This window comes from Daldinia caldariorum (genome assembly GCF_022478825.1).
Source record: "Daldinia caldariorum strain CBS 122874 unplaced genomic scaffold F4812scaffold_12, whole genome shotgun sequence".
NCBI lineage: Eukaryota > Fungi > Ascomycota > Sordariomycetes > Xylariales > Hypoxylaceae > Daldinia > Daldinia caldariorum.
Window position 1 is genome coordinate 995,150 of NW_025953048.1, and position 21,585 is coordinate 1,016,734.

General features: G+C 45.4%; 6 protein-coding genes and 2 non-coding genes across 8 annotated transcripts; 3 read left to right on the forward strand and 5 right to left on the reverse strand.

The window, feature by feature from the left end:
• Positions 1-2,700: 2,700 nt before the first annotated feature.
• F4812DRAFT_465791 (uncharacterized protein) lies at positions 2,701-5,286 on the forward strand (the record flags this gene model as incomplete). Its single annotated transcript, XM_047938487.1, has 7 exons — positions 2,701-3,146; positions 3,198-3,328; positions 3,382-4,254; positions 4,301-4,344; positions 4,395-4,631; positions 4,685-4,897; positions 4,963-5,286. The coding sequence occupies 7 exons, from the start codon at positions 2,701-2,703 to the stop codon at positions 5,182-5,184; spliced, it is 2,166 nt and encodes a 721-aa protein (XP_047788873.1). The 3' UTR covers positions 5,185-5,286.
• Positions 5,287-5,324: 38 nt separating this feature from the next.
• Positions 5,325-7,090, reverse strand: F4812DRAFT_434590 (uncharacterized protein). The gene is made up of 3 exons (XM_047934719.1): positions 6,741-7,090; positions 6,439-6,610; positions 5,325-6,332 (listed from the first exon to the last, which is right to left on the reverse strand). The coding sequence occupies exons 1-3, from the start codon at positions 6,762-6,764 to the stop codon at positions 5,833-5,835; spliced, it is 696 nt and encodes a 231-aa protein (XP_047788874.1). The 5' UTR covers positions 6,765-7,090; the 3' UTR covers positions 5,325-5,832.
• Positions 7,091-7,714: 624 nt separating this feature from the next.
• F4812DRAFT_460830 (uncharacterized protein) lies at positions 7,715-8,084 on the forward strand (the record flags this gene model as incomplete). Its single annotated transcript, XM_047937758.1, has 2 exons — positions 7,715-7,969; positions 8,049-8,084. The coding sequence occupies 2 exons, from the start codon at positions 7,715-7,717 to the stop codon at positions 8,082-8,084; spliced, it is 291 nt and encodes a 96-aa protein (XP_047788875.1).
• Positions 8,085-8,314: 230 nt separating this feature from the next.
• On the reverse strand, positions 8,315-9,195 carry F4812DRAFT_83467 (SOH1-domain-containing protein). Its single transcript, XM_047939493.1, has 2 exons — positions 8,951-9,195; positions 8,315-8,851 (listed from the first exon to the last, which is right to left on the reverse strand). Exons 1-2 carry the CDS (start codon positions 9,041-9,043, stop codon positions 8,582-8,584), a joined length of 363 nt encoding a protein of 120 aa, XP_047788876.1. The 5' UTR covers positions 9,044-9,195; the 3' UTR covers positions 8,315-8,581.
• A 128-nt stretch (positions 9,196-9,323) lies between these two features.
• Positions 9,324-10,665, reverse strand: F4812DRAFT_434598 (uncharacterized protein). Its single transcript, XM_047934720.1, has 2 exons — positions 9,962-10,665; positions 9,324-9,895 (listed from the first exon to the last, which is right to left on the reverse strand). The coding sequence occupies exons 1-2, from the start codon at positions 10,022-10,024 to the stop codon at positions 9,560-9,562; spliced, it is 399 nt and encodes a 132-aa protein (XP_047788877.1). The 5' UTR covers positions 10,025-10,665; the 3' UTR covers positions 9,324-9,559.
• A 308-nt stretch (positions 10,666-10,973) lies between these two features.
• On the forward strand, positions 10,974-11,044 carry F4812DRAFT_t102. The gene has a single exon. It is a non-coding gene; the product is annotated as a tRNA-Gly (tRNA).
• Positions 11,045-11,563: 519 nt separating this feature from the next.
• Positions 11,564-11,637, reverse strand: F4812DRAFT_t104. Its single transcript has one exon. It is a non-coding gene; the product is annotated as a tRNA-Val (tRNA).
• A 2,576-nt stretch (positions 11,638-14,213) lies between these two features.
• Positions 14,214-17,986, reverse strand: F4812DRAFT_451944 (importin-7; the record flags this gene model as incomplete). Its single annotated transcript, XM_047936278.1, has 7 exons — positions 14,214-14,401; positions 14,474-15,472; positions 15,528-16,711; positions 16,780-16,964; positions 17,025-17,488; positions 17,561-17,639; positions 17,897-17,986. 7 exons carry the CDS (start codon positions 17,984-17,986, stop codon positions 14,214-14,216), a joined length of 3,189 nt encoding a protein of 1,062 aa, XP_047788878.1.
• Positions 17,987-21,585: the final 3,599 nt, after the last annotated feature.

Sequence of the window (21,585 nt, forward strand, 5' to 3'; positions counted from 1 at the left end):
GCCCCATCTCGCTCTTCAACGTCGCCCCTATTCAAAGGCTATGACTTGAACCTCCTTTCTTGCTGTGTAAGGCTGAATAACCTGTATTGTAAATAGCTGGGGTCACTCCGGTTTCAATAATAGGGCTTCCACCTGTTTTAATAATTCATAATATTTATATCGAGTTTTTCAAACCACTGTAGAGATACCTATGGCCTATATACCTACCTGAATTAGAGGAAATTTAGCTACATAACCTACTGAAATATCATCAGTTTTCTGATCATATTTCATCTAACCCTATCCCCTCTGTAAAGGAGTTTTGGATAAGACTGAGATTTAGCATTGTTTAGATTTGATAACATTTAGCTTCCATAGTTGCCTAGTTATATGTAGGTACATAAACACAGGATTTCACGCGTCGCGACACTCACAATAATACCACAAAAATTGTATGCAAAAGCCACAATAACTAGATTCACCATAGATCACAGGAGCAGTATGACCTCTAGGACCATTTACCTAGATTCCTAGTGAAGACCTTAGACACCCACATGTGGTCTTGTGATCTAAGGTCAACTGTTACTAATAAGCTTCAATATCAAAACAGGTAGAGAATGATATGGAAACAGCCAAACAAAGTCACAATCTCAAGCTGCAAGCAAACATGTGGGAATCAAGAACTTAGATCAGTTCTTGCAGCTGATTTTCCTTCTCAGTAGGTAAATATTTGGTACATCAATCATGCCCTGGGTGCCTATTGTCTAGAAAAGGAATCAGCTTGCCATTCCCCCTTAAGTGACATATTGATTGGACCAATCATGTATTTTTGTGTCTTGATTTAGCATGATCATGTTCCAAGATAAGGGGTTTGTGAAAACTACAATCATGTATCTAAGAGCTCAGGGCCATCTCATAGGCTCAGCTTGACCATATGGACATATATAAAAGACTTCTAGTACACGCTCAGTCATGTTCAAATGGCTACAATAGTGCGGCAGGTTACTAAAACATGACCCCTGAGTCACAGCATCATATTGACCTGGTGCATGGTTGTGCTACATGGCTACTGATTGAATACACATTTACTCTCACTCCTACCTAACCCAGTTCTATTTTGATTTTATATATATACCTAAGACACAATAGGTACATCCCATACGTAATAAAATTCAATGTGTCAGGGGCTAGGTTCATACACAGAATCAACGTCCAATGACAAAATTAAGCTCTTCCCCATCCGAAGAATTAGCACTTAGCGGTTTCAAAATGCAGTTAGTCACTTATATACCTTCCCAGATAGTTTTATATGGCGTACCTACCTAACCTGCACGGCGGGTGGGTTCGGATAGGACTGGAGTGTAATACGTTCCTGCCTGCAACAGGACGTCGCTGCCCTACGTGTAGCCCTCCCCCCTGACCTTTCCCTGACCTTTCCCAGACGGGGTCTACTTCTCTAATCACAAACACAAACATCCACCCACATTCATTTCCTTCAACCAAAACCTGATCAAAATTCAATCCAATCTTCCTCCATCTTCTCCCCGTTTTGAATCGCGTGTTAGAAGTCAGCCTAGACTCCTAACTATCTAACCTACCAATCATCCCCACGTGCAAATCATTCATTCTCATGATACCATTCTATCCTACTCCTGTGCAAATTCATCCCAAACCCCAGTGACTTGCCGCCTGATCTTGATCTTCTCTGATTCTCTGATTCTCTGAACATCCCCCGACCGCGCGCGACAATATATAAACTCCCTGCGCGACCCATCTCCTCAGCTTTCACATCAAGAAGTTGGCAGTTTTCTTTTACACATTACCTTTACCACTATCAATCCAGAAATATCATCATACCTGGCATCATAGAACACCTCTTGACCATCTTCACCACCCCTACTTACCAATACCTCCTGTACGGGACCTACATTATCCAGGCCTGACAGCGCTTCCATCCAAGCGGTATACAATATTTGAAGAAGGGTTCGTGACATTTATCTCACAAGAGAACTTCGTAAGTCCTTACCTATTTAATATATCTCTTCTCATGGTTCTACTATTTTCACTATCATGTCCCCATTCGCAGCTTCTTTCCCAGCCAAGATGCGGGTTTGTGAATGTGTCTTCCTATTCCCCTAGCAAAGAAAGCAGTAGCGAAAAGCATCGCTACTGCTACATTCAGTTCCCAGTGACGCGTTTGTCGCGTTCAGGGGGCAAGCACGTTTTACACCCCACCCCTCTCCCCCTTATCGCGCTCCTTACTGCTCAACGTCCCACTTGCTACACCTACAACACCATACATAGATCCTTCAACATCAAATACATTTACATTATACCCTGTACCATATGCCTTCTACCATATGCCTTCTACTTTATACCCTATACCCTGTATCCTATTAAGCCTCCCAAATTCATATGCCTTGATTCAAGAGCTTTCTCTTGGCTCTGAGCAATAATACCGTCCTGATGAGCTATAACACTCTTGTTCACCAACACTATCCATATCGACCATTCTGAACACTTTATACCGAAGCCTATCTTCTTACTATTATTGTCATATCACTATCCATCCCATATATCATATTGTGAATGAACTCTAATAGATCTTCTCCAGTATACTCAGCCCTCAAGGCTCATAACTAGAGCTTTCTATAGGCCTATAAGGTATTAGAAGCATTTAGTATACCTGGTCTTGGTTGTCTATTATACCGCCTTAAAAGGATGGCTGCACCCTTTAACAATAGTGTAGCGGAAGCTATGCAATTGACTACCGGTGACACACCTGCCGGCGATGTTTCACCTGACACAAACCATGTGTCTGTCGCCGATACCCCACACACAGTTGACAGCACAATTGAGTGTTCCACTAAGCGCAAGTATGAGGAGCCCAGCCAAGTGCCCCGAAGCAAATTGGCCAAGGACGAAGCAATAACTGGCAGCACAAAGAGAGCTAAGACCGTCGCCGGTGTTCATACAGACAAGCTAGAGCCTTGTGGCGAACCTGAGGTTTGGTCTGACAAAAGAGCGGCCTTGAATAATGCAGTGGCATATTTCAATTCTCATCAAGGCAGCTTGCATACAACGGACTTGATCCCTAAGGGTATGCTCACAGACAGCATCGTGGGCATACGTGATCAAGCTAAAAGCCAAATCATAGTCACTTCGGTGTAAGTTGTTATTATTCACTATAAAAGAGATAAACTAACTTGGAAAAAAAGTGGTGGTGGCAGAGACTTAGATCCAGTTACCAAGAAGATGGTTAGAACAGAAGATCAAGGAAACTATGGTAAAAATATCAAGTCCTTGAAAAAAGGTCTGGCAGAAAAGAGTCCCATCGTCGTGATTCTAGGTAGGTTTTTCAATGAATATCGCCGGTGCTAAAAGATCCTAATAAAGGTCTAGGGGCCGGAAACAGGAATATCTCTGTCGAACTGCAGCATTATTACAATGTTTTAGATTATTTCCATGTCACAGACATCTGGCAGGAGAGAAATAAGGGCGACAAAGGACAGCTAGTGACAGTGTGGATGGTCCGATTGGAAAAGATTCACTTGAGCAAAAAGTCTTGGTGGGCTCCAAAAGGCGTCAGTGCTTACGAAGCAGGTGAATTTGAGATTGGTGAATACACTTGCAAATCACAAACTTGCACAACTTGTCAAAGCCCAAGCAAGGGGATTTTCAAGCAAGGTTGGACTTGTCTTAACAGCCAGTGCCTGAAGTACTTTGAGCTTTCAACATACTGGGACGTTGACGAGCTCGAGTACAGCGACGCTTTCTTACGAGAGAGGACTGCTTATACTGGCCCTGAGTTCAAGGAAGAACTTGTTCCTCCTTTGCCCTCCATGGACCATAACAACATTGGAAGCGAAAAGGAGTATAAACAAGGAATTGTTTGTCCCAAGTGCCGATGTTGCAGCAGGAGAATCAAGTGGAGTGGCTGGTTCTGCGAGAATGTAAACTGCGATTTTGAGTATGCAGTCCCCATGAAGCAGGCCCCGATAGACAATATGCTGTCCGAGAACCAACAAATCGACCGCAGCAAGACAAAGGGTTCAGATCACGTCCACGGGTGCATTGCTGTCTTCGAGAAGATTGTAGGAGGACAGGAGTTCACGACTTTTTTCCTCCCAAATGAGGACGAGACTTGTATCGGGACTATCACTCGTATTAGGCCCACCGAAGCTGCTATTTCAAGAAAAGGTGGCATTAACGACCTATATATGCAGCTACAACAAGAGGACCTGAAGCTAGAGAGAAGACCAGCAAAAAATCCAGGTAAGTGGGCATAATACCCTGTCTAGACTGATACTAATTGCTACAGGCTGTCGAGTGGAGGAGTTGACATCTCACTTCTCCGGAAATTTCGTGAGTGTCTAACGTTATTCAAATAAATACTCCAACTAACAGTCTTGTAGGGTGCTCCGTACAAGTTTGGAGTGGTTGTAAAAACTACAACTAGTTTCCAAGATGCGCCGTCCGCTATATTAGAGACTCTTCTTCGACTTACCTGGGGGGGAAAAGAAGCTGTTGAAACGTCCATCAACCTTATCCGGGACGAAAATATCCAGGTCTTCGAAAATGCCATACCTAGCGAATTCGACCAGTACAATGAGCAGCTCGTGCTTGGATATTTTGAGAACTCAAAAATCAGCGTATGTAATTCTTCGGTTTAATCTCTCCGTGACAATACTAATACACGCTTTAGGCCCATGACGATGGTGAGAAAGAACTTGGTCCAAATGTGGCATCACTCTCCCTTGGTTCTCCTTCAGTCATGAAGTTTTCCCCAAAGAAAGGCAAGACTATTGGGGACAACAACGACTTGGAGAAGAAAAAGAGAAAACCACTCTTGTCCTTCACGCTGAAGCATGGCGACATGTTGATCATGCACGGAGAACAAATACAGAAATTATATCTTGTACGTACCTGCCGTGTTTCCTTTACCTTTCTAGCCCATAAGCTTACCTTTCTTTTCTCGGATAGCATGCTGTTGAACCCCAAGGAAAACACCGGTTTGCCCTCACATGTCGACACATCCGACCAGAGACCATCCCTGATCCAGAACAACGCGCACTATCTGTTGTTACCGGAAAGGTTCCTGACCAATGGGCCCAGATTAAATATGACGGCAAAGAAGACTGCTTCAAATCCAGTGCTACTGGAGAAGTGGCTGCCGATGTCAAAACCATTCTAGGTAGTGGTTGAGTCTACTCAAAATTCGACATCAGCTGAAGGCAGCAAAAATTTTGGGGATGATAGCACATGCGTATGATTTATACTCCTGTCTCTCGTACGACCTGTCGTGGGGAATTGCTGGCAGAGCTTTAACTACTATCGCCGATAATGTCTAGCTGTTCGAAGTTACCTAATATTTCAAGTATATAGAAGGATCATGGGATGTATACGAGGTCGAGCTCACAAGGTTGAGCTTATGAGGTCAAGTTATGAGATCAAGGTTATGAGGTTGAGCTTACGATATTTGGAAGATGGCCAGTTAGTGATGGCAAAGACTAACGATTTACGGTGTTTGCTTGGTGGGCGTTTATGAACATTACGCCATGCGATGCAATTTATTCGTCCATAACTAGGACAGACATAGCTATAGGTAATATCACTAGCATAGGAAAATGACGAAGGCTTGTGTTTTAATGCATGATTGCATACCTTGCATTATATGGGCATTGTTATATGAGCAATACCCGTGGTGTACTCGACGGACTGGAGCAAGCCAAGGTGTCGAGATGTGTCTATACATGGCGCTATGTCTCTTTCCTCTTCTCTCCTCCCTACTCCCTACTCTCAATATTTTTGGTACCTTTGTCTCTCCTCCATTCTCCATTCTTTTCTCCTTTTCTACCGGCCTTTAGCCTTGCGCCTACGTTCCCATTCAGCACGCTCCTCGTCATCACTACCAGAGAACTCGGCATCGTCGTCGTCATCATCACTATCGTCCCGTCTGACATCAACAAAGGAACTAGCGGCGGGGGCTTTCTTGTTATTATTATTATTATTATTATTATTACTCTTGTTTTTGGAGGAGGGAGCGGGAGGGGCGGAATCGACGAAGTCGCCGGCGTTGAGCTCGGCGTACTCGTGCTTCTGGATGAGGTCGCGGAGGCCGGGGTTGGAAGGGTCGACGAGCTGGTAGGGGGTGAGCTTGGCCTTGTTGCGGACGCGGGTGGAGGAGCCGGCCTCGAGCATCATGCGCACGAGGGCGTTGCCGAAGTCCCGCTGGGCCGGGGGCTCGCTGTTGATCCAGCGGATGGCGCTGTGCAGCGGCGTGTCCCCTTCGACGCGGTTGACGGGGTCGCATTCGAAGTCCGGCTGGTCGAGGAGGGTGTCGATGATTTCGTCTGCGAGGGGGTGTTAGTTACCTAGGTCAGGTATATACCAGGTACCTCAGGTACCTATTGGAAAACTCTCAGGTCCGAAGCAAACGGTGTATAAAAGGCAACATACAGTTCCCCTGCAGGGCGGCCTCGTGGTAGAGGTGGTTGCCCATGACGGTCGTGGTGTTGTTGAGGAGGTTGGAGATCTCCTCGTCCGACTTGCAGTTCGCGATGATCTCGTGAAGGAGGTCGACGTTGTTCCTCCGGCAGGCCTCGATCAGCTGCTCCTTAACGGAGGCGCCCTGTATTCCTCGTCGTCGCAGTTAGTTAGTTTTCTTTCTTTCTTTCTCTCTCTGTCTCTTTCTATAAGTAAAAGAGCTCTGGACTGTGGAGCTTTCATTTCATTTCATTTTTTATTTCTAAGTGTCTAACCTCGTGTTCGTGATCGTCCGCCATGTTTGGACTGCTCTGACCGGGGTTGTTTATTCCTCTATGCGGTCTATATTGTAAATGGAGCCCCGGGAGCGGAGGGAGGGAAAGGAAGGGAAAAACGGTGTTGGCGGAAAAGCACGTATTATTCTTAGGTATGCTCTGGACGAGAGTATTTAATAATCGATAAATAATAAGATCCGGTCCGGTATTCTTTTTTGATAGATCGAGTTAGGAAGAAATAGCTAAGCCCAATTACATGCGTAGGCGTCCAGGAGAAGCCCAACCAAGCGTTGCTGTTGTTGTTGTTTCTATAAGAGACCTACTAACAGAAGGTACCTAAGTAGAGGTACCTAAAAGGTAAGTGGCCGTAAAAGGAGGCTGTGACGTTTCCAACTCCTTTGGCCGAAAACCCCACCACAGCCCACTAACCTTACCTAAATCAATTCACTAGATTCCATGGACCTGATGGAACCGCGGGGTTGGTTCGGAAGAATGGTTTAAGCGCTGTTCCGGCGGGATGCTCAGGTCCAAAGGTTCCACCAATGCCCCATAAACCAATACAAGTACAGAGGTACATTGCCTATCTGCAAGGTCCCATTTCTATTTCTATTTCCATTTCCATTTCGCATCTTGCCTGAGCTCCACCAAAATTTAGAAATCCATCTAACTTTCTCAAGTCATTCACCCACTCACCCACTCACTCACTCATTCACTTACTCTATATAGATCGTCAAAATCTAAGCCAAGAAATATCAGGTACCTGAAAATTTCACTTTATATAAAAAAAGCGAAAACAAGTATCAAGTAACGGCTTTTATTATTTCACAATGTTACTCTGTGAGTTTGCCGTATCCAGCCTAGCCTAGCCCAGCCCTGTATACCAACTATGGATATGGTCATAACTAACTCGATCTCTCCCCCCCCCCCCCCCCCTCAAAGTCTGCCCGCAGTGCGCAAACATCCTGACGGTGTCCATGTCGGCAGAGGCCGGACGCAACCGGCTCGAGTGCCGCACGTGTCCGTACCAGCACCTGATCGAGGAGAACATGTACTCGCGGCGGTACTTCAAGCGCAAGGAGCGCGAGGACGTCTTCGGCGGCGCCGGCGCCTGGGATAACGCCGACAAGACCCCCGTCCAGTGCAACAACTCCTCCTGCAACGGCAAGGAGGCCGCTTTCTACCAGATCCAGATCCGCAGCGCCGACGAGCCCATGACCAGTTTCTTCAAGGTGAGTGTTTCTTCTTCTTATCCCTTCTTTTTTTGGCCACCCAATTATTGGTCTGGTGAGATGCTAACGAAGACGTAAGTGCATGACGTGCGGCCACCGATGGAGAGAAAACTAGACGCTACGTATGTATGTTTGTATGTATGCGTGATAGGGAGGAGGAAAACTTCTGTCGATGAATCTTGGCTGGCGTTTAAAAGGCTCGAGAAGGATGGCGTTACGAATGGTCCGGGAGTTCATGTTCTTGAGTTTTTTTGGGGGGTTTTTGGTTTTTTTTTTTTATAATGTAGATCGCCTAGTGTCGAGTCGTTCGTCCCGGAATGATACCTAATTTGCTTCCACTCCTGCTTCTGCGTAATGCTATTCTTTCCTGAATAGGTCCTTTCCTGATACGAAGTCGGGTCAAGTTTTACGCGTATGATCCATCGATATAATGCGACTAGCCCATATGTATAAATGCATTCGCATATCCCAACTGCGATTCTTCCGTGGGCTAAAAAAAGGAAGTAGTACGACTCGTTCTGAAAATTAGTAGAAGGATATAATTATGATCCAAGGAGCCTGGAATGTAACCACGTATTACAACGATGTTTTGGAGGAAACACGGGCGCGCAATCATTCCTTGTGCCAGTCGACGGCAGCTTTCGCTCCTTCTGCAGCCAGCGCGTGCACCAGCTCGGGACTGATGATTTCTTGTCTGAAGCGCTCTTCCTGGAGCAGCTCGAGGTGCTTCAAGGTCGGGCCCGGGTAGATGAGGTATTTGAGATAGGGCGGGCGGGTCCAGTATCGCAGGTAGCTGAGATATGCGACAAAGGCGGGTTCGTTGAGGAGTTTCTGGGACGCGAGATGGTTCAGGTAGAAGGGATTCGCGAGGGATTGTACGAACTAGATAGAGCATCTCCTGTCAGTACCTAATGTAATGGTATACTTGTAATATACCTGCCGGATAATAATGGTGGATGCAGCCAAAGAATGAATGCGTACCTCAAGCTCGATCTCGAAGCGACTGAATCCGCCGTATTTCGGCTCGTTGTCCGCCGGGAGAGGAGGCGGCGATTGCTGCATTTCGACGTCCATTATGAGTCTATCTCAGGCTTATGGTTTTAGAAATAGCAGCGTACGTAGACAAAACAGGAATTTTTAAGAAAGAGGAGCAATGCCAGCGACAATAAATGTGGTATAGTTTGATGGGGATCGGCTTCGTAGAAGTTGGTTCGCGATCCGTGGAGAGATGGGAGGTACATACCAGGTACCTACCTACCTAAGGTAAAGATTATATGGGGGAATTGCAGTGGGATTGAGATGACTAAGCCTGCATATGCAATCAGAGACCGTCACATGTAAGAAAGATGTTAGATTTGTCGCATTCATTATTCATTATGAAATACATTTATCTACCTAACTTTTATGAAGAAGCACAATTCATCCAACTCCTTGGTTACCTATAGTTACCCAATGAATAGGTAGGTATTCATAAATAGACATTTATAAATATTCCTGTTCGACTTCTAGCTAAAATTACTATCCCCCATCGTAAACCGTAAACCGTACATCATACAAGACAAACACACTCTGTTGACTATCAGCGGTAGCTTATAGCGCGACTGCTGCACCGATTAACCCGGCCAATACGCCAGCTCCAAAATTGACGGGCGTAGCGGCTCCATTCGGTGACGACGTGGTCAGAGACTCGATCTGAGAGCTGCCGATAGGCACCGAAGTTCTTATACCGGTAAGCGTCTCCGTCCCCACCGACGAGAGGCTCGCGAACGGGCTCGACGATATTTTCGGTTCTGAAGAGGTCGATCCCGTAGATGACACGGAATCTGTAGACGTTACAGAGTCTGTAGACGTTACGGACGGGGTGGGCGTCAGTTCTGGTGTATCCGTCGACGTAAGAGATACCTGGCGGGCGTTCAAGCTCGCGCTCTAATCCTCCTCATATCAGCTTGTTGAGACTATTGAGTGTGCGTGAAGCCAAAATAAATTGCTTACAGTGTACTCAATTTGTGTAACGAGTATCGTTACCGCTGCTGTCAATATCGGAGCCAGCTTCATCTTACTTGCGTCTGTTATTGCAATGATCCTTTCGGTAATAGCTAACGAACTTCCAATGATCACGATAGTCCCAGAGGCTAATGATGGCAAAGGGAAGTAAGTTCGCAATCAAGAAAAGGGATGGACAGACGTTCCATTTAACAACAGATGATATCGCCTCCCTAGCTACCCTAGGGACGGGATCCCATGTCAAACGAGGACCTGCTAAAGCATGACCGACCAGCTCATCAAGGCGTGGAGAGGAAAGCTTCCCTGTTCCTAAACATCAGGGCTTCTCTGTAGAACATACGGTGCCAATAGAAAACTCCAACCAATGTGATGATGGTACATTCGGATGTGGGGGTTAAGCTACTACCTACCTGGTACTTTTATCGTAGTTAGATTCTTCCCATTTCAGAGACGACAATCTACGTATCTCCTAAACTTTGATCAGGGTCACAGCATGACGTAGACACGAGGTTTACTGTATTGCACTGTAATGGGTAACTAAACCGAGTCAAAAACATGAGACCATGGCGATCTTTTATTCCTAGCATAAAGACATCAGAGTCCCATCGAAGATCTTTTCTTTGTCGGATTGGAGTAAATGCATAGCAAACCTCGAGCCCCAATCAGCTAAGTCAACCTTGGTCACGACTCACCATTCGCTGTTTCTCAATATAGTCACGTCTCATGTAAACTACCTTGGTAACCTGGGGATAAAGGTTATCTCATCTGCCCTTGCGGATCCCGTACCGTCGCCCAAACTCAAAGCAGAGATGCCCCGCACCAACCCGTCATACCCTAGTGTACCTAGGGTATAGTGTAAATCAGGGTAGCACTATTATTAGTTAGGTAGTAGGTAAGGGTTAGGGTTCAGCAAACCCAATCAAAAAAGGGTCCACAAGCACTGAGGAATATAATGGACAATTTCAGACGGAACTATCACCAAGGAAGCCATTCAATGACAGCATCAGTGGTTTAGTGGTAAAATCCATCGTTGCCATCGATGGGCCCCGCGTTCGATTCGCGGCTGATGCATTTCTTTTTCGAGTTATTTCGTTCAATATTTTTTTTTTGATTAATCCCGCCATGATCTATCCAACTATAAAATTCAGCCAGTCAATCCAAATTAACAGACGCTAGAGACTTTTCACAATTTCAAAGTGTGCCTTTTTTTACTAACTAGTGGCTATGGTAAGAACAACAAGTCCGTAGGTAATGGCCACTATTACATCTTTTGACTCTCGTCATATACCAGCAGGGAGTGGTTCCCCCAGTCGGTTGGCTTCTTCAGTCGAGATGAGAGAGAGGGCATGGAAGTAACTTAAGAGTCTGTGCTTTAAGGGTAAAGGAAGTTGACCGCTGTGGCTGTTTGGCTGTACGATGGTGATGATGATAGAAACATTAGTAGTTAGGGGAGGCAAGATGCAAAACAGCCGACCATGAAAAAGTATGCTCAAATATTTACAGAACGAACAGCAGCTTATACGTCTAGTCTACTACGTGCAACACCTAGCAGATTAGTATACCACATGGTCCAAGAAAAGGCAAAAAGATTGATCGAACCCAGGCTCGAACTGGGGACCTTCAGTGTGTTAGACTGACGTGATAACCAACTACACCATCCGACCAGATGGATGATGGAAGAACTCGATTGTCTCCATCACGTGATGGTTTGTGGTTTGTTACTAGTGTCTATATACAAAAGGTTAGGGCTAGACCAGGGGCTACTATCACAGGTCTGGATTAGGGCGACTCCATCACGAATCGTCTGTTCCCACTCCAAGCGAGTATGTGCCTAACTTATAAAGGTTATAACTATCTGAGAGTAGTCCAACATTATATACGTATTGTATGGTAAAATTAAATTTTATTTCTGTTATATAGAATGTATTTACTCGTAAAGCTACAAGCCTGCTTTACCTCCTACCTAGAGACTTGGATCTCGATATTTTTATAGTGAATGTGAAGGGTAGATCAAGCATGATTAAATAATAGAAGTCCTATTTCAATGAGAAAGATACATTTCTTGTACTTGTTTGATTAAAAAAGTGGAAATGGCCATACTCGAAGCTGAGCGAGATTCCATCGTGACATTGACCATCAAAAGGGGGGCAACTCCTCTTTAGCCTCAGGCGATACGAGGTCTCTCGAGCCTCGTCAACCTTAACAACAACACTTCTATAAGATGAATACGAAGTACTTGAGAGTACAAATCTACCTATGAAGACCTCTAATAGATCACGAGTGATAGAAGAGGAAAGAACTCCAAAATCAAAGGGTTAAAAAAAAAAACTGAAAAAAAAAAACGGAAAAAGGCAAAAATAAAACGTACAACACCGGGGATTCGCTGGTCGTCACCGACCCAACTACTAATCCGGCGGTATGCAGCTTATCTAAGGGAGAGCGGACGGGATCCCGAGTTTTCTGCATCCTATGGTCGTACGTGATAGAACGTGGTGTTGTTACAACCTATATCCCAGCGTTTTGGGAGAAACGCCAACTCCATCTATCACCAACCCTATTATACCCAACCTCTTATGTAATCCTATCACAAACCACGAAAGGACTCATTCACCAGCGGGGGTGGAATTTCGTAGGTACCTAGGTAATTATGATAAAATGTGTTTCTGGTACTTATTGAACTGGTGTTGGGGAATACGTGGGTAGCCCTACCAGTTGGCAAGACTACTTACTACGTGTAAATATCTTGAACATTCAAGGCTTAGGTACCTAGGTACCTAATAAGCCTCAAATCTCTCTAGCCAAGAGAGGTGACAGCTAAGAAATCGACATCGAGGATAATCTCTCTAATTATCTATCACCAACTTATGATATATTATTTCGAGTTTGACTCCCTCATATCCTCTGATATCCATCATCTTTGTTCACATCATAACAGCCCCTATTTACCTCCTTCTATATTCAAAATCTACAGTAGTTAACCTAGGTACCCATGGTACGTGGCCAATGTGCCCGTGGTGGAGAAACGAGAGCTGTGTATGAGTCCACTACTGGGCTTGATATAATTAAGACACACATGCCCTACATACCAGGGGCATCGGGATCGACTTCATTCCACCCTCTTGGAGGTTAGATATGGGCATAGGTAGATGATGGCAAGCTAAGCTGGACACCTTCAATGAATGTCTCTAGCTGTCTTCCTATCTTGAATATCTACGAGGGCGTATATGTGAGTTTCGCACCGTAATTTCAGCTCTACCAGCGTCGAAGCGAAAGTCATTAAACTACCATGTTTTATCTACAATTAGTTGAACGAGAAACACTCTTTCTGAGTTTCATGTTTTCTGCCCGTATACTCATCTATCTATACTACATGGGCGAGCTAGGCAACTCAAGTTCGTTGCCCACCTAGTTCTTCGTATAACGAACGTACGTATACATGCTATATTAGGTACCCATACTCACCTCCTAACTCGTGTATGTACAGGGGAAACTAGCATCATCTCCTAACTAATAGCGGAGAATTCCTATCTAGACGGCACTTGCGTTAATCCCCTCCTCTCCAAGGGCCTTGGTTGATGTCGACGACACTTGGACTATTAGATATAAGCTCACCCGCAAAGTACTCCCGTCTGCAAACAGATACGCACCGTAATCACCAAAGAACTCCCTAAAAGGAATGAAAAAGAACTAAAATAATGCGGTCAAATTTGGCTGTCTGTCTCTGCGGCTAGCTGGAGGGCGTTAAGGAGATTATTGTGTTTGCACGATCTGAAATCTTTTTTAGCTTTCCGGGTGCTGATCGCCGCTTTCTGTCCATCATCCATCTTTGGCCCGTCGTTACAATATTGTACCACCGCGCAGCCTCCGGATATATCCTCCTTAAGTCTCCTTTCCCATGCCCCGGGGGGGTATTGTTCAAATAGCCATCAATGAAGGCTTCTCTACCTACCTATTCACTACTAATAATTGCAACGGTACTCGCTGACCATGCCTATAATAAGGTACCCAAGAATAACCCTCTAATAGCAGCAACTTTGCACTATCGCATTCGAGCCCATTTTCAACTATCCATCAATACCGCCACTTAGTGCGACCCATCTTGACCGTTGTCAAGACCCAACACCACCCTCTTGGCATGACAACTACGGGGTTTTTAACACAGTGGCAAGTCTCACTAATATTGAATTAAATTCCAACTTCTGTCCCTTCCGCGAGCCCATTGTGTACGTCGAACTTGATTCTATCTAGTCACGCTGTCAGGTGCTCCGGGAACCCCCTGAGCATGTTGTGCCACTTGGGCTGCTAGTTGCAAAGCAGCCTGGGCATTGGCTTCGGCCTGTTGAACCACATTTTGGATAACGCTTTGCTCATCCGCCGAGAGGTTTGAGGTGAGACTCGAGTAGAGTTGTGGATTTTCCTGTTGCATCTCTATAAATACGGATTAGCAGCGTGTACAGGGGTTTCTTATTTGAAAATAAAAATAATTTTATGGGAACTTACTCATTAAGACAGTCCGGAAGAGTTGATAGGGCTCAACCTTGTTGAGAGGTGATTCGAGCGAAACGCTATCTTCGCCAAGCTCATCGTCTGAGTCATCGTCGTCGAGGGCCCCGTGCTGATTCTCAATTTGACTGAATTTAGCTGCCTCCTCGTTGAGGAACTCTAAATAAGCCGTACTTTCATCATGAACATCTCCCTGGTCTGCTCCCGCACTCTCTTCAACAGCCCAGCTGGTATCCTCATCGGCCCACTCGTCCTCATCCTCATACCCGTAATCGTTCGAGTCGTACGTGAAGTCTTCCTTCAATGCTTCCTCGCGGTTTTTTAGGGCAGCGGGCAGCGTCTTGAAGAGGCCGGTAATCCCTTGCAAGAGCCTCGGCCAGCCAACGCTGACACTAGCAGGGATCTGGTCTGTGTTCAAGCTCAGCAGGGCGACAATAGCGACAATACACAACTTTTTATCGTGTACCCGGGTGAAGTGGTCCATGTGGCTAAACCAGAGACTGAAGAACTTGTTGGTCCACCCTTTGTTTTCCAGGACAGCTAGAGTTAAGAGCGGATTGTAGTAAATGGCATTTATAACCATTTCCATCAGGTGAATTTTATATGACTTGACCCTGATCTCTTGACTGGTAAGCACGGTCATGGCCGTAGTGATGAATCCGGTGACGGATTGGTCAATATGACCACGTAGACTTAACATCATAGCTTCCGCTAGCTTACACGCGCAGATGCGGTCGACGTCTCCAACCTTCTGGCCTGAGAACATGTCTTGAACCATTCCGTATAAGGCCTGGACGTAGTCGGGCTTCTGCATCAGTTGACCAGCGCCGTATTGCACAATGTTATCCAGGGCCGGTAGCATGTCCTCAAAGTACAGCTCAGCACCCGATTTAAATGTGCCGTGGATGAGCTCAAAAGCCGTCCACATAGTAGGTGAAATGCTTTTTGCGGCAAACGTACAGCTATCGATTATTTCGAAAACCTCGTTATAAAGATCTAGAATTACGTCAGTCAATTACACTGGTAAAAGTACGATGGCGATTATATTTACCGTATAACTTGTTCTCCAAGGTCACTTGAATGACGGGCATTAGAACAGCCTCAATGTGCAGTAGCACGTCCGGAGTACTCTCTAAGGTTAGGATTAGGGTGCCAATGGTTTGCAAGACACCTAGAGCGGTTATGCTCTTGTCGTCCATATAATCGCCAAAGTCATCATCGTCACGACCACTATTCTTAGTGAGGAGCTCACTGATAATCCTTAGGTAGGTATCTCTTAGTTGTTCGCTCAAAGCCACAGCGAACGGAGTAAGCTCGGCCGCGAACACTTCGACAAAGTCCTCCATCACGTTGGCTAACGCGTCAATGTCACATTCATTGGCTAGCTTGAGCAGCTGCTGCATGATGGTAGGGATGCTCTGCTGCATGCTTATACGGATAACGTCATGTCGAATTAAGGGCTGTAGTGCTAGGGCTGCCGTGACTCTGACGGGCAGATCGCTGTCAGCCATACAATCGAGGATATGCCGATAAACGAGGAGTAGGTTATTCTGATCCTTGAAGTTGAGCTGCTCAAACTTTTCGATGGTGTCGCAGGCACGGGCTCGGAGATAACCTAGAGGGCTCTTGAAATCGGGGAAGACGTAACGGACTAGGAAATATTCGATCTGGTCGGCAACCGGGCTCTTTTTGCCTAGAAGGACCGGCGCTAGAGTAGCAATCATTCTCAACGCGCCCTCCTTCGCGATATGGTTCTTCTTGTCATCCGGCGCCTGCTCGTATTCGTTGACGACACTGTTGACAAACTGTAAGATTTCGAACGTCTGCTTTCTGCGAGTTTTGGTCAGGGTAACGAGGAAATTGGTTGCCGCCACGTCAGGGGCGGAGAGTTCCTCGTAGAAGTTCAGTTTTCGATGTAGATATTCCTCGGGTTCGTCTTCAAATTTCTCAACATCTTCTCGACTTAAACACAGGACGGGGAAGATCAGATGAGTAACCAGGTTCGTGAGATGGGGTTGCATCAAGCTCCACATAGACTTCGGCCGGCAGCATTCGTCCAGGAAAACAAGCGTATGCGATAAACACGGTTTGCTAAGCCATGACGTCTTAGAAACCCATTTCTCGATCTCTTGGAGGTAATGCTTGAGAATTTCGGGTGCAATAGTGCTCTCGAACTCCTTAGAGAACCTCGACATATCGTCGTTCTTCGAAGCGGCCACCGTGAGGTTGGCATGTCTGGTACTCGTTTGTCAGTGATACTAAGCTCCTAAACAGCCACTGCCAATTTTATAGACAACACCAACCTAATCCAGAGCCTGTTGAGGTTAAAATATGCCCACTTCTTAGCTTTCCACCAGTGATTCGTCTCGCGCTCATCCAAATCTTCGCTCATAGCTGACGCGGGCATCTTTTTGGACACAGTTTGCAGGAAAATGGTGCACCAGCCAATGTTGACATCGTGTTGCCTAAGGTAAGGGGAGAGTTCAAGCTATAATTTACCAAATCAGAGACGGTTCCGAACAAGTTGAGCCCTAATTCTTAGACTTACCCAGATCGTATGCTTGTAGGCTTTGAGGGCGATATGTAGCATCTCGCCGGCCTCGTCGCTCTCTTGGTTGACCAATTCGTTGCAAACCTGCTGAAGCCTTGGGAAGGTAGCCTCGACGATCTTTTCGAAATCCCCCTTCAAATCATCTTGAGGCTTGAACCTATAAGCGCGGCAAGTGACGAGGAGGCACTGCAGACCGGCGAGAACAGAAGGGGGGTCGTTTGCGTGCAGTAATTGCAGCGTGGCGTCCATGAAACTCGGCCATTTTCTGGGAAAGTCGAAATGTAAAATGCGCTGGATCAGCTGTAACAGCTGCTGACGAACGGGACCTCGAGATGCGGTAAGGATGGGGAGTACGCGCTCGCGAAAGCGTTGCTTTTCTTCTTCCGCTATCAGCGGTTCGTCGGGATAATGGTCGCTCCTAGACCAGCCTCGATTCGTCCTGTTCTTGAGATAAATGACAGCTATGAGATTAACGATGTCAGCGGGAATATACACTCGAGATCGTAGACAAGGGGACGAATATTATTTCATACCTGACAGTCGAACAGAGTCGTCAGCTTCGGTAGTTAGGACATCAAGCAGAACGTCGATAAAGCCAGGATGACTCTCGGCCTATGATTATCGAATAAATGTTATATTAGCAAATGTGACCCGAGAACCAACGCGTCCAACATATGAAGTGAAAGTTTGGTTGTAGTTGGCGCATCGCATCGCATTGCGTAGCATGACACAGCACCCACCGGGCCGGTGCGGCAGCACACGGCGTGAACCAGCATAACATGACATTGTTTTTTGGTTTTTTTTGGGGTTTTTTTTTTTAAAAAAAAAAAAAAAAAAAGCAAACAATAGTGCTTAACCAGTAAACATACCTGCTTGAGTTCGAGCTCGGCGGCTCTTCGCACGTTGATATCGGCGGAGAGAGTGGCGGCGATGCGAGCCCGAACGGCTGCGGCATCCATGATTGCTTCCTAAATCTATTAGGTTATGTTGATCTGTTGATATTGTGTTCTGGGATGTTGAGAGGGTGATGAGGATGACGTTGATCTTTCTTGCTCGGCAAGGACTCGGGATTTTGCCCGTTGGGACCGGGTCGACTCGACGATGGAAAGGAAAGGGAAGAATAGAAAATAAGAGGAGAATAAAAAAAAAGAAAAAGGAGGCAGTCAACCGCCGAAAAAATGCAGTGTTTGTGATGAAGATGGCTCAGCTGCGTCGCCGCACCCAATTGTGGTGGTTTTTTTCTTTAAAAAAATAAAAAAAATAAAAAAAAAATTATGTGAGGTTAGACTGACTCTGGGTTACTCGTTATTTTTGCGCCGTCCAAAAATGGCGGGGCAACTCTTTTGAAGTAATGCTATGTAATCTATGTAATCTATGTAAGGTATGCTATGTATTTATCTGAGGTGTTGTACCTAATCTCACGCTAAGGAATAGCGCTGACCTGTGGTACCATAACGCTACAATGTACAATACCCAACCTAGCTTAACCTAGAGACACTGTACCCAGACCCTGCCCTGTGCCCTGACTGCGTACCTAAGCCTAACCGTATTGTACAATACAATTCATACTTTGTACTAGGTAAGCGCATGCGTGTCACAAACACTAGATAGGTACACCAGACTAGGCCTGAGCTGGCTGGTAGTTTAAGTACCTCGCACTGGTAGCTGCTAGGGTCTGCGGCCTACTTTCAATGCCTATTTACACTATTAATGTGTATAAGACTCGATAAAGGTTACGCTGAGCTTACCTATCTCTCAAGAGTCAATATTACCAGGTAATTATCTTTTTTTATGAAGCTTTGACATCCAGCATACATCTAACTAACGTTGCTTCGAAATGTGGCCGATACTTAAAGGTCGGAGACCTTCTTCAGGCATACCCGTGTACGCATCCTCTTGTATTGTACCTTAGGTACATACATGTATGAGGTATCGTACTGTAAGTATTGTACAATGCATTAGGTAGGTACCTAATAATAAGATGGACGATGGAGGTCGCATTCAATGTCAACTGAAAACGTGTTTAGAATGCCTCTCTTGATAAGGCAACCCGACACATGGTGGCCAAGACTACCTACCTAGGTTGTTTTTTCTTCTTCTTTGGCACACAGCTAGAGGACTGATTCTACGTGACATAACATCCATCAGTCTTACGTGCTTCTTAAATTTTTATACGAGGGCGGTTTCTAAAAGGCTTCGCTGGTCTCAGTGTATACGTAGTATACATATATCATCCTATGCAGCTGCAGGGGGATAATGCACCCCCCATAAATATCATCATTCGAAGGAATTAGAATGTGCAGCAGATGAGACAGAAAAATTGAAAATGAAGACGATCGGTAGGCGTTTAAACGGGATAAATGGAAAGTTAGATGAAACATATGGGTAACCACTTATAAAAGTATCTAATTAAACTAAGTAGATGTAAACATATGAAGAAAGGTCTTTGAACATGTTTAAGTTTAAAAAGCAGGGTCCAACCACAATTGAAGCAACTCAATTTAATGTTTTCACTGAACTACTATGTACATACCTAGTACCTATGTTGGGAAGCCGGGAGGCGGTCGAAGCCTCGAAGGTGGTCACCGCCTAAGTGCAGGTGGCTTTCGTTCAAATTTGCAGCTAAATCCTACCTAATCTGATAGGTCAGGTACCTTTCAATGTATCGTGTTACCTGAATAAAGTACGTGGATAGGTTAGGTACCTCTACCTACGTTAGGTACGTACGTGGTAACTTAATTAGGTGTACCTTTTAGGTGACTTCAGCGCTTCGACGCTTGCCGCCTTCTCATGCCACAAAATCATTAGAAAGCCAGGGTTACGCCGCTCAAGATTTCTCCAGGCTCGTTGGATTGTTGCCCCCCACCTTTCGCACAGATAATTTTTCAACTTTATTCTAGATATACGGTATATTACTAGCTTCGTTCCCCACGACCGCAATATTGTAAATAACCTCACCAGTCCCACTAAAATACCTTTTAACTATAGGTAACTACATAGTACCTGATTTCACAACCTAATTCCAACAATCGTTCAAACTAAAGCTACCTACCTGTTATATACTTTCTAATCATTTCTAACCCAAAAAGAAGTGGTCTTACTAACATGGAATTTCCTCTTATCATTAGGTAGTCTTAATAAATTCATTTTCAACCTGCCCCTGAATATCTAGATCTACCACGGACGCCTTATGTGCGTTTTGCAAAACTTTTTCTTTCTTCTTTCTTATTTCTTATACCTTCCACCTAAATACCCGTTGGTATAATGATTCGTCACTTGTCCGATTTGAAACCCGTTATTCTCATCTGAACTTCTCCAATGGGGAGACGAGCCGCCCGGCTTTCCCCCCTATCCCGTTTTCTTTAACACAGCATGTTTACATACATAGTGCATGCATGCTATGAACACGGCAATGATCATAGTAAATATACTATCCCGGAAAAATCCGCGAGTCGACGTCGAAGCTACGAGCTACGCAGCTTTAATTAATCAAAACATGCCGGTACCTACTATTACCATATGCCTACCATCGTAACCTGTTTTCGGTGGCACGACAATAATCAAGATATTTTATTCATGGGGGGGATATGAGAACTAGATACTCGGTTCCCCAACAGTACGACAGTAGCTCTGAGCAGGGCTTGTTGTATGCTGCCCAAGATGCAAGCGCGCCGAGTCTCACAGGTAGCTCAATCTTAAATATCTTGCAAAATCTCCGGGTATCCGCAGGAGACGTTCCCCCTGAATTTAGGATAAGGAACACGTTAGGTCCACCACGTTGCCAACAACCACGCCCGGCATAACCGGTTTTTAGTTGCCCTCATATTGGCGAATACCTTTTTGATTAGACCACCGATCTCGTTCAGCTTTGAATGGCTAAAAAATACCCGCGTGCCTCCGGCCGCCGGACCGAGTTGTGCCTATCAGAGCCTATCACATCTCACAACGATGAAAACCCGCCAGCGAGACGGATCGTCCACGTGCCCTGTTTGCTTTCTACATTAATCCGTCTTTATTGACGTTCTGATAGGTGTAGAGTGATGCGTGCTTACAATCTCGACTACGTCATGATGCCTTAGACATGCAAAAGGGTGACGAAGTTCTTGGAAACGGGAAGACTCCGTCGGGCCGTTGCCAGCTTCCGATGTCAGAATATACCTAGTGGCGAAAGAGCCGCCAGTATTGTGGCAGTATAGTTCATTCTTTCTGCATAACACCGAAGTTATTATGGCATTGAAGCTGCCATCTGGATGTTATGTCATTGCAGACTACCAGTTACACAGCATTCATCCTTTAACTGGTACGACGAGCTCTCAATTTTCATTCTATCGCTGACTAAAATTACATATCATACGCCATTTACACGTTGAATAGGCAACAAAGCCAACATCGCGGCCATGTTAGGCGTAAGGTGGCGATGAGCTAGACGGATAACTATGACAGTACCTAACGTTACATAAACTCTACGACGAAGTTGGAAAATAACTGTGCTCGTGGAGTAGAGTGGTCCCTCTTAGAAGTTGATAAGCGGCGGGATAAATGTCTTATTCTGCAGACA

Bases quoted from the DNA above. Each gene is read 5' to 3' on its own strand.
- F4812DRAFT_434590 (XM_047934719.1), bottom strand. From the start codon at position 6,764: ATGGCGGACGATCACGAACACGAG. The intron at 6,611-6,740 runs GTTAGACACTTA...CGAGGAATACAG, and splicing joins CGGACGATCACGAACACGAG to GGCGCCTCCGTTAAGGAGCA. The intron at 6,333-6,438 runs GTATGTTGCCTT...ACCCCCTCGCAG, and splicing joins GGCCGCCCTGCAGGGGAACT to ACGAAATCATCGACACCCTC.
- F4812DRAFT_83467 (XM_047939493.1), bottom strand. From the start codon at position 9,043: ATGGACGTCGAAATGCAGCAATCGCCGCCTCCTCTCCCGGCGGACAAC. The intron at 8,852-8,950 runs GTACGCATTCAT...TGCTCTATCTAG, and splicing joins GCTTCGAGATCGAGCTTGAG to TTCGTACAATCCCTCGCGAA.
- F4812DRAFT_434598 (XM_047934720.1), bottom strand. From the start codon at position 10,024: ATGAAGCTGGCTCCGATATTGACAGCAGCGGTAACGATACTCGTTACA. The intron at 9,896-9,961 runs GTAAGCAATTTA...GAGGAGGATTAG, and splicing joins TTACACAAATTGAGTACACT to AGCGCGAGCTTGAACGCCCG.